We start from the raw sequence: 11780 nt of genomic DNA on the forward strand, positions 1-11780 counted from the left end.
AATTATTAATTCTTTTTCTATCATTTGATTTATTGTTAAATATATTTTTATATAGGCATATAATTTTACATATTTCACAAAAGTTTTTGAATAAAACGAACGGTCAAACATGTGCTAAAAAGTCAATGGTGCCAAATATCTTGAAACGGAGGAAGTATGATGTTAATGTCGATGTGGAACTATTTGGACCACCGTAGTACGTCTTGCATTCTCACTCTGATTAAGCACGTCGTTCGTTCGATCTTATCAACTCGTATCGTACACAATCATGGTGATCAGAGGTTCACGTGTTTGCGTAATATCACCACACTATATCCGAGGTACACATTCACGCTGATACTTAACTGATTACTTAGTGATCGAATATGCTCGATCGATTAAACTTTACATGCCTGAAGCCGCGTGTTTTAGTAATATCACCAACAATTAATTAGTACTATTAATTTGTCGTTTTGAGGCACCATGATATGTAGAAGATACTTATGCCTCAATCGTGGCTTTAAAAATTGTTCTATAGTATTAAATAACTTTTTCAAGGGTTAACTGGATTCATGCCATTGCAAATTTATCCATTCAGAAAAATATCATTACGATTAGTCTATTCGTAGTAGTGTCATTTCAATTTTACAAAATTAGAACCGTACCATTATTGTCACGTTGTGCATCCATCTCCTTCCTTTTCCGTCTTCTTCTTTCTTTCTCTCCCATGTTCTTCTCGAAGTCAAGCCGGCGAACCAATCCTCGGAATCCTTGGAGCTCAGAGGAGAGTGAGTTTGCCGGCGAGGTGACCGAACCCAACCATAGTAGGCAGCGACGAGGGGAAGGTGGCATGGTCGGTGTGGATCTAGATAGTTCGCTCTGATCCGCGTACTAAAATATTTTTTAATACAAATATTTTGCTGTCCTACATTACTTGGTTGTTATTGTTTATATTATCAACCCAAACTCGAATCTTATCTGCCAGTGTGTACGCGCCTAAAAAACTATTGTACTATTTAACAATCGAATTAAGGGGTGTAAATTCTGATTTCTAGATTCAAACTATTATAATGGGGGCAAAATGGACTTTTCAGTTTGGCTTGCCAGTGATCAATTGCACAAACATCTCATAAATGGTAAACTAGATCAAGAGGGATATAGTCTTGTATATTGGCTTTTTATTTTTGGCTGAGGATGTATTTCCCTAAGAAAATCAATAAAAGACAAAAGTTATATAAAGTTTATAAAGTTATACAAAGTATATAAAGTTATGTTGCTAAGCTATTTCACGTGTCATCTCTATTACTATCATATAAAATTTTTCAGCAACGTGCAGGGTTTTATCTAGTATATAATAATGGTAAAACCTTTAAGTGGTGTTACTTACTGAAATTTAGGTAAGCGGTAAAAACTTCTGGCTCAGTACTTCACTATATTGATTAATTTCCTTGTGACGGCTATGCAAAACGCCATTGATCTATAAAGCTTTTTTTAAAAAAGTATCATAAAGATTAGTTGGTCAATTTTAGTGATCAATCGAAAGAAGGGAAAAGTTGCAAAAGCATATATAATTAATGTCTTACAAAATTAAGCTTCTAACAACTAATAATCTCATGAATTTTAATTTATAGAGTTCACCACCATAAGGTATAATTTGAGTTCTGAAAACCTGCTGTCGACGGGGGATACCCATAGACCAGATTACGAGGATATTGGGGTATGTTGGTACGAGAATCTTCTCAATACGACACCAAGCACAAAAAAGACAAGAATTATACTGGTTCATGCCCCTCGTAAGGTAATAACCCAAATCCAGCTTATAAAAAAGTGATTATTTTAGTGCTTAGCTAATACTATAGTAGTAATTAATTGCATAGACATGGTGTCTAGGTAGTTAGTCTATGTAGTTAATTGCCTGTGTTTGCTGTGTATCCCATAATATGTTAGAGGTTGGTGTAGAGGTGGTAATAGCCCTCGAAATCACCATAGTTCTCCCTGTCCGGGTACGAAGTAGAGCATGTTCTTTTACCAGCGAGCATGCTAGTGCCTGAAGCATAGCGATAGGATTAGAATTAAGCTTTCTAAACATGCCAGTGTCCTAGGATGAAGCTGAAGAAGAGCTAAACACACACATTCCCTATGGAAATTCGATACATTGGAATACTTCCGGGTGAATTGCTACAGCAGTATATCCGTGCGCTTGCTGATTTTATGTGAACGTAAGAAATACCAACAATATTCTAAACAATACTTCCAGGGGAGGATACGATGTCGAGAGAGCCGGCGTCCCCGTCCAAGGGAACCAGGACGTAGCTTTCACCTAAAGAAAACAATAGGAAGATTAGTGAAAAAGCAACAAAGCCTAAGGGGAATGTGGGGTCCGCAGGCATCACTGTTGCTGGCACGAAGGTTAGGCTTTCGCCCGAAGTTTTTCTACCCTCCCGCATAATTGAGTGCCTGCTAGGTTCAGCAGCCTCCACCGGCTAAATCCCTTCAACACGTAGCCACCGCGCCAACGCCTTGGTGTCAGCCAACAATCATTAATCTCGACCTCCAGAGCGCTCTAGATCCATCCACATGGGTGGATTGGAGAGGGAGAGGGTGACACAGAATGATGGATCCTCTCTCCCCCACGTGACCATCTTGTGGTGGCGAGATGCCACTGCAAGAGGGCTGATGCCCACCAAATGGTGCTACCATCATCGCCGCCTTGGCCAGGCTGCCCGTGTCATCTATGCAATGGGCCACCTAGCCACTTCGTCATCGCCTTGTCGTCCTCCCATAACGGCAACCTTGCTGCCACAACGCTCCAGCCTTCGAGACAGCCTCGTCGCCTCCGTGTCATACTTGCCAGTAAAATGGGGTTAATGGAGGATAAGGAAGAAGATGACACGCCTGGTTCGGGCATAGGCTCTCACCAGAGAAACTTTCATGGCGTTGTCAGCTCGTCGGCCTCGTCATGGGCGTGCATGTTCCTGGCAACCCAACAGAGTTTAGCCCGTGCAACTGGGCACTATAGAACGAGGGGCGAGCAAGAGGTTTTTGTGGAAAAATGGGAGGTTAAATGGTGGGCTCTTGTGCGTGGTCCATGGACGGGGTGCAGGGCCTTGTGTTGTCTCTGTCTTCTCAAGCAGCCCAACGATGGAACGGGACGGCAGGGCATTTCAGGGGCTTTGCTTCCTTTTTAGAAAAAATAATGGAGGAGGAGATTTGGTCGGGGCATGATAATTTTGGAGAATGGTGTGAGGTGAATGATGGGTAGGCCCACTTGCAATGGCTGCTAAGGGCTAGTCTTCATGGAGAAGGCTCGACTTGGCCTGGTGAATAGTCATGCAGGGTTGTTCTCTACTCCAAAAGAAGATGCGCACCACATGTTTTACAGGGGGGGGGGGGGGAGAGGGGAAAGGTACGGACGCTGGTTGGTTTTTCCTGGGTGGATAGATCGATTAGGCTTTCAGGTGGGGCATGAGATGTCAAGGGCTCAAGTCCTACTGGAAGTCTGGAAGTGAGGAGTTGAAAAGAGAAGGGAAGTCCTGATTTTGAATCACTTGATGTCTTTGACCTGTCGATTTGAGTGAGTTATAATGGTGTAAAAATTTGGGAAAAACTATTATGTGTAGAGCAAGCCATGATGAACAGTCTGATAGAAAGGCAGAAGCAGAAGAGTTATGATTTCACTGTGGTGAATTTTGAAAGAGGGCTAAGTGATAAGAATATATTCCACATTTTCAGCAGTTTGACTGATCTACTTGGGACATCAAATTAGTTGATAAAATAATGCCAATTTCATTAACTCACAGTTTTTCAAAATGTGTACAGTAATTTTGTGAATTTTTCCAGGAGTTTTGTACAAACAAACAATTTATTAAAATTCTTCCAACCTATTTTTAGTGCATATGAATGCAATGATGAATGTCTGCAAAATCCAAAAACAAGGAAAATAATATTAAAAGACAGAGGAAGTCATTTCACTGATTATAACATGTATTTAAACTTTTAAAATTTTTGGGTCTATTACATTCTTAGTTGCGATTCATGAAAAACTAGATGTAGATTTATTAGTTCATCTGGTAACTCCAATTTGTATGCGACTTTTCCTCGTCGATCTTGGATCTTATATGGGTCGTTGTATGTTGGTGCTAACATAGCCTTCATCTGAAATATATGCACTCCTTTCATTAGTGACATGAGATATACAATCTCCAATTTCAAAACTCACGTCCTGTCTTATATTAACCGAATATTCCTTATGTTCACTCTCAGCATAGTCCTGAGTTGTTTCTCGCCAACTTTGGTCCAACTTTAAGGCGTCTTAGCTACACATTTTTCCATATAAATCTTTATAAGGTGCCATTCCTAAATTGATAGCTATTATTATAGGTGAACTCGGCGAATGGCAAACAAATCTCCTATATATGCTGATCCATACATAAATGTACAAGCTCTGAGCATAAGATCTGATTTACTCTTTCAATATGTCCTCTAGCCTGTGGATGATAGGCTGATTTGAATACCAATTGAGCACCTTTATAGACATGGATACCAAATCTTGCCTTGTCGATCGGCATTTATTCATTTTATTATAAGTCCATTACCCGACATTATTTAGCCGGTTGCGCACGCTGACAGTTGACAGGAACTACATACTCATGCAATTTTTAAAGAAAATTAAATGATTAACTTGTAACGATTTGCCTAGCCCCTGTGAGAAATGATGTAGGCAAGCTGCATGCCATCGGGCATGGTGGCAGTATGGAACTTGAGATCAGTCACCGGAGGCGCCACATTGCCCCCGGTTCCCATGATGAGGTCCACCAGCACGCCGGCGACGGCGACGAACAGGAGGCCGGCGATGGCGCCGGCGACGAACCCGGCCATCGACACGACAAAGACGCCGAGCTCGAGGTCCGCGACCGCCTCCGTCACCGCGCCCTCCACCACCACCTGCACCGCGAAGGCGCCCACCTCCGCCAGCGCGTTCAGGCTGTTGCGGAGCACCGCCTCGACGGTGTGCTCCGCCGTGAAGATGTCCCACACCATGAGGCCCGCCGTCGCCAGGAGCACCGCCACCCCCGCCGCCGTCGAGACCATCTCCGTCACCGGCATCTTGGCCCTGCCGGACTCCTCGATGATGCTGTTGTACACCTCTAGCTTCTGCGCGTCCGTCAGATGCTCGAACTCGCCCTCGAATCCCAACTTGTTCTTGTGTCTTCACATCGATCCGATCACATCCGATAATCAAAGATTACAACTAATTCAAGAAGAAGAGGAGATCGAACTGCTATATATATGTATGGTAATTAATTAGCAATAATTTCTTACCGTTTGACAAGGTCGGGGAACTTGATGCCCTCCTGCTTGAGCATCATGGAGAACGCCTTTGACATGGCGCGGGCGGAGCCGCTCCGGAGCTTGTTGCAGTGCTCGAACATGCACTCCTTGAACATGGCCGTGTCCTTGGCCAGCCGCCGGAGGTTGGCGACGTCGTCGGCGTGGAGGCCGGCGAGGTCGGCGACGAGGGAGTCGTAGTGCGCCCTGATCTTGCCGATGCAGTCCACGCGCAGGCAGCAGTTGCGGACGTTCTGCATGCTCATGTTCAGGCCGTACTTGACGTACTCCAGGACGTCCTCCGCGATGCTGGCCTTGGCCTCGCCGCCGCCGCCCGCCGCGGCGGCGGCGTACTTGTTCCTGGTGGCCGAGCCGTCGTCGAGGAGGTCGACGGCGTGGTTGTACGCGTGGTTGACGCTGTGGAGGTACTTGACGCGCTCGTTCTGGGACTTGACCGCCTGCGTGATCTGGGCCTCCTCGTTGTTCCTCAGCAGGAGAGCCAGCTTCTTCAGCTGGGATACCTCCATCAGCATCACCAGGTCGCCTCCGTCCCCCATTGGTGCCGCCATCTTCGAGCTTGGATCAACGATTCAGAGGACCTGCACCAAATAAAGAAATTCATGTTATTACTGCTACTAATAATGATTATCCATAAATGCTAGCTTTGGATCGTTGGCCATGTCAGTCTTACACTTCCAACAACTGTTCAAGGGAGGTGAGAGCCCGAAACTATTTGAGTCGATCTACATCAAGATGCTCCCAGGCGACGTCTATTTATAGTTTTAGGCTGCTGTGTTCGTGAGTCGCATAAAACGAATCGTGAGTGGGAGTTGGGAAACTCTCTCCCCAAACACATAAAACGGATCAATAAGATTTTTCTAAAGCAACTTAATTTTGTATAGAAATTTTTTGTAAAAGAAAAGTACCGTTTAAGAGCTCGGGAAGCGTGTGTTGGAATTAATGAATGGGCCTTAGCCCACTCGAAGATTAATTCTTTGGAAAATCACAAAAGCCCACCTCATGGGATGGCATGCATGTGGAGTTTAGTACCACCTTGCTTATTCTAGGAGAGGGGGACCTCCTTAAAAGGGAGGATGCCCTCCTAGCCACTTGAAGCATATGTGGTGGAGAGAAGAGGGGAAACACGCGCGCGCTCGCCTCGCCTCGCCTGGGCTGGGTAGGCGGCGCGCGTGCACGACGTACGCGTCAAATGGTCCGAAAAATTGGCTTCTCACCCTTGCGCGCAGATGCAGCCTCCCGACCCTTCTCTATATAAACCGACCTGCCGTCTTCACGGAACACACGCGAAATCGCGTCAAATGGTCCGAAAAATTGGCTTCTCACCCTTGCGCGCAGATGCAGCCTCCCGACCCTTCTCTATATAAACCGACCTGCCGTCTTCACGGAACACACGTGAAATCAATCTAGGGTTTGCTTGCCTCCTACTCTGTACTGCACCGTCGCTCGCCGGCGTGCACCGGCGATCGTAAACCGACCTGCCGTCTTCACGGAACACACGCGAAATCAATCTAGGGTTTGCCTCCTACTCTGTACCGCACCGTCGCTCGCCGGCGTGCACCGGCGATCGGGAGAGCAGGTCTCTGGAACCTCTGCCTTCGATGTCCTGCACCGGGAGAAGACGGCAATAAGGTTTTTGGGAAGCGCTTCGCGCGACGGCTCGCCTTCCTCTTCGCTCGCGTGTTTCGTGCCTTCATAGACGCCTGCGAAAAGTTTCGACCAAGCAGCCGGTCTTTCCGTCACCTCGGTACGTGTTCAATATATTGCGCATATTTGATCTGTTCATGTTATACTGTGTAGCTTACATGTGTAGATCTAATGATGCGTTCATGCTAGTTTTCATCTGTAATGTCATGATTTATTTATGGGATAGATTAAGTCATTATATGCCTATAATCTCAACAATCCAAAAACCTTATTGTAGGCACTGTGATTTTACTATGGCTGGTTTTGCCGATGCACTGAGGCCGGATAAATTCACCGGTGTGCATTTTAAGAGATGGCAGATCAGGGTCACTCTGTGGCTGACAGCTATGAAATGCTTCTGGGTGAGTACTGGCAAACCTGAAGGAGTTCTTACTGCTGAACAGCAGAAGCAATTCGAGGAAGCCACTACTCTCTTTGTGGGATGCATTCTTAGCGTTCTTGGCGATCGTCTGGTCGAGGTGTATATGCATATGACCGACGCTAAGGAGTTGTGGGATGCACTGAATACTAAATTCGGTGCTACTGATGCTAGCAATGATCTGTATATCATGGAGCAGTTTCATGACTACAAGATGGCTGACAACCGTTCTGTAGTCGAACAGGCTCATGAGATACAAACCATGGCTAAGGAACTCGAACTCCTTAAGTGTGTCTTACCCGACAAATTTGTGGCCGGGTGCATTATTGCGAAATTACCTCCATCTTGGAGAAGTTTCGGTACTGCACTCAAACACAAGAGACAGCAATACTCCGTTGAGGGGTTGATAGCGTCTCTTGATGTTGAGGAGAAAGCTCGGGAAAAGGATGCCACGTCTAAGGGCGATGGTGGGCAGTCCAGTGCCAATATTGTGCACAAGGCCCAAAACAAGAGCAAGGGAAAATATAAAGCTCAGCAGACCACCAACTTCAAGAAGCAGAAGAAGAACAACAACAATCCTAATCAGGATGAGAGGACTTGCTTTGTGTGTGGCCAAGTTGGTCATCTGGCTAGGAAGTGTCCACAGCGCAAGGGGATGAAGGCACCTGCAGGGCAGACTTCTAAGTCTGCTAATGTGACTATTGGCAACACTGGAGATGGAAGCAGGTATGGTAATCTACCTACTGTTTTTTCAGTTAATCAGTCTACTAATTGGTGGGTTGACACTGGGGCCAATGTACATGTTTGTGCTGACATCTCATTGTTTTCTTCTTATCAGGTCGCACAGGGTTCCACCGTCCTAATGGGGAATGGGTCACATGCTTCTGTTCATGGTGTTGGCACGGTAGATCTGAAGTTTACTTCGGGAAAGATCGTGCAGCTGAAGAACATGCAGCATGTCCCTTCTATCGACAGGAATCTTGTTAGTGGCTCCCGTCTGACTAGAGACGGATTTAAGTTGGTTTTTGAGTCTAATAAAGTAGTCGTGTCTAAACATGGATATTTTATTGGTAAAGGTTATGAGTGCGGAGGCCTGTTCCGCTTTTCCCTTTCTGATTTCTGCAATAAGTCTGTGAACCATATTTGTGGCAGTGTGGATGATGAGGCTAATGTTTGGCACTCACGTTTATGTCATATTAATTTTGGCTTGATATCTCGGCTTTCCAGCATGTGTTTAATTCCTAAGTTTTCCATTGTCAAAGGTTCTAAGTGTCATAGTTGTGTGCAATCGAAGCAACCTCGCAAGCCTCACAAGACTGCCGAGGAGAGAAACTTGGCACCACTAGAACTCCTACATTCAGATCTTTGTGAAATGAATGGGGTGTTGACGAAGGGTGGAAAACGATATTTCATGACGTTGATTGATGATGCTACTAAATTTTGCTATGTGTATTTGTTGAAAACGAAAGACGAGGCTCTAGACTATTTTAAAATTTATAAGACAGAAGTTGAAAATCAACTTGACAGAAAGATAAAAAGGCTTAGGTCTGATCGTGGTGGAGAGTTTTTCTCGAACGAGTTTGACTTATTCTGTGAGGAACATGGCATCATACATGAGAGGACGCCTCCCTATTCTCCCGAGTCTAATGGGATTGCTAAAAGGAAGAACCGCACACTGACTGACTTGGTGAATGCCATGTTGGACACCGCGGGAATGCCTAAGGCATGGTGGGGGAGGCATTGTTGACCTCAAATCATGTGTTAAACAGAGTTCCTAACAGAAATAAGGACAAAACACCATATGAGATATGGATTGGGAGAAAACCATCACTTTCTTATTTGCGCACATGGGGGTGCTTGGCGAAAGTCAATGTACCAATAATGAAAAAGCGCAAACTTGGACCCAAGACTGTGGACTATGTCTTTCTGAGATATGCTCATCATAGCATTGCCTATAGATTTTTAATAGTTAAATCCGAGGTACCGGACATGCATGTTTGTACAATTATGGAATCTCGTGATGCTACCTTCTTTGAGAGCTTTTTCCCAATGAAGGATACACATAGTGGTTCGAACCAACCCTCTGAAATAATTCCCAGTTCAATCACACCACCAAAACAAACTGAACATATACATGAACATGTCTCTGAGGAGGATGTCAGTGAAGCTCCTCGAAGGAGTAAGAGACAAAGGACGGCTAAGTCTTTTGGTGATGATTTCACTGTGTACCTCGTGGATGACACTCCTAAGTCAATTTCAGAAGCATATGCATCTCCTGATGTAGACTACTGGAATGAGGCTATCCGTAGTGAAATGGATTCCATTATCGCTAACGGGACTTGGGAGGTGACAGAGCGACCCTATGGGTGTAAACCCGTGGGGTGCAAGTGGGTGTTCAAGAAGAAGCTTAGGCCTGACGGTACTATTGAAAAGTACAAGGCTCGGCTTGTTGCTAAGGGCTATACTCAGAAAGAAGGCGAAGATTTCTTTGACACTTACTCACCTGTTGCTAGATTGACCACACTTCGTGTGCTACTTTCCCTAGCAGCCTCACATGGTCTTCTCGTTCATCAAATGGACGTTAAGACAGCTTTTCTTAATGGAGAGCTGGATGAGGAGATCTATATGGATCAACCTGATGGGTTTGTAGTTGAAGGTCAAGAAGGCAAAGTGTGCAAATTGTTGAAGTCTTTGTATGGTCTGAAACAAGCTCCTAAGCAATGGCACGAGAAATTTGACAAAACATTGACATCTGCAGGCTTTGCAGTCAATGAGGCAGATAAATGTGTGTACTATCGCCATGGTGGGGGTGAGGGAGTTATTTTATGCTTGTATGTTGACGACATACTGATATTTGGGACAAACCTTGAGGTGATAAATGAGGTTAAATTATTCTTGTCTCAAAATTTTGATATGAAGGATTTGGGAGTAGCTGATGTTATCTTAAACATTAAGTTAATTAGAGGTGAGAATGGGATTACACTCTTGCAGTCTCATTATGTGGAGAAGATTTTGAATCGCTTTGGCTACATTGATAGTAAGCCTTCTCCAACACCTTATGATCCTAGCTTGTTGCTTCGCAAGAACAAGAGAATTGCTAGGAATCAACTGGAATACTCCCAAATCATTGGCTCGTTGATGTACCTGGCTAGTGCAACTAGGCCTGATATCTCCTTTGCTGTGAGCAAGTTGAGCCGATTTACCTCTAATCCAGGAGATGATCACTGGCGTGCGCTTGAGCGAGTAATGCGCTATCTGAAAGGTACCGTGGAATTGGGGCTTCACTATACTGGGTATCCTGCGGTACTGGAGGGTTATAGTGATTCTAACTGGATCTCTGATGTGGATGAGATCAAAGCCACTAGTGGATATATCTTCACACTGGGTGGTGGTGCTGTTTCATGGAGGTCTTGCAAACAGACCATTTTGACAAGGTCAACTATGGAAGCAGAGCTGACGGCACTGGATACTGCTACTGTTGAGGCAGAATGGCTGCGTGATCTATTAATGGATCTGCGTATTGTTGAAAAACCGGTGCCGGCTATCCTTATGAACTGTGACAATCAAACGGTAATTGTCAAAGTGAATAGTTCTAAGGATAATATGAAATCGTCTAGACATGTGAAAAGACGATTGAAGTCTGTCAGGAAATTAAGAAACTCCGGAGTTATAACGTTGGATTACATCCAAACAGCGAGAAACCTGGCAGATCCCTTCACGAAGGGACTATCACGAAATGTGATAGACAATGCATCGAAGGAGATGGGTTTGAGACCTATGTGAGTTATACTATGGTGGTAACCTAGTCTATGTGATCGGAGATCCCGTGAATTAGATCCTGGGAAGAACAAATCATTAGTAAACTAGAGGAGAGTACCAATATATACCCTCTCCAAGTGAAGATGCATGTACTCTCGTGAGCTGCAAGGCAGGTTGGCTATGCCTTAATGAGTTCTGTTGGCTTTAATTAGCGAAGATGTTGTCCTGCAGAGCATTCTTGAAAGAACTCACCTTTATGAGCTTGACTGTTGGTCGCAGTCTATGAAGATTTTGGGTGAATCTTCTAGGAAGCTTACTAAAGACCTAGGAGTATGACTTATACGCTCCACCCGAGGGGTAGTCTACAGACGGTCTAGTACCAGATAAGACTTTGAGTGAAACTTGCTTGCACAAGACTTGCAATTCAAGGCGTAGTCCATTGTTCAAGTTGTGAGTAAGTGTAGCTTGGAGTTCTAGGTGGATGTTCAACCTTAATCGGTCTCCATCGAACCGCTGGTATATAAACAGTACATTGGAAAAGGCAACTCTCAGTGGGACTTTGAGATTTGGTGGGGGATTGTTGGAATTAATGAATGGGCCTTAGCCCACTCGAAGATTAATTCTTTGGAAA

General features: G+C 44.8%; 1 protein-coding gene across 1 annotated transcript; it reads right to left on the reverse strand.

The window, feature by feature from the left end:
* Window positions 1-4538: 4538 nt before the first annotated feature.
* Window positions 4539-6045, reverse strand: LOC127772022 (uncharacterized). The gene is made up of 3 exons (XM_052297991.1): window positions 5999-6045; window positions 5302-5906; window positions 4539-5188 (listed from the first exon to the last, which is right to left on the reverse strand). Exons 2-3 carry the CDS (start codon window positions 5874-5876, stop codon window positions 4675-4677), a joined length of 1089 nt encoding a protein of 362 aa, XP_052153951.1. The 5' UTR covers window positions 5877-5906; window positions 5999-6045; the 3' UTR covers window positions 4539-4674.
* Window positions 6046-11780: the final 5735 nt, after the last annotated feature.

The sequence above is a fragment of the Oryza glaberrima genome, chromosome 4 (assembly GCF_000147395.1).
Source record: "Oryza glaberrima chromosome 4, OglaRS2, whole genome shotgun sequence".
NCBI classification, from domain to species: domain Eukaryota; kingdom Viridiplantae; phylum Streptophyta; class Magnoliopsida; order Poales; family Poaceae; genus Oryza; species Oryza glaberrima.

What these genes read in the sequence shown, in the direction of transcription:
- LOC127772022 (XM_052297991.1), bottom strand. Translation starts at nt 5,876, where the DNA reads ATGGCGGCACCAATGGGGGACGGAGGCGACCTGGTGATGCTGATGGAG. An exon ending in TTCCCCGACCTTGTCAAACG is followed by an intron (nt 5,189 to 5,301) that starts GTAAGAAATTAT and finishes ATCGATGTGAAG; the next exon opens with ACACAAGAACAAGTTGGGAT.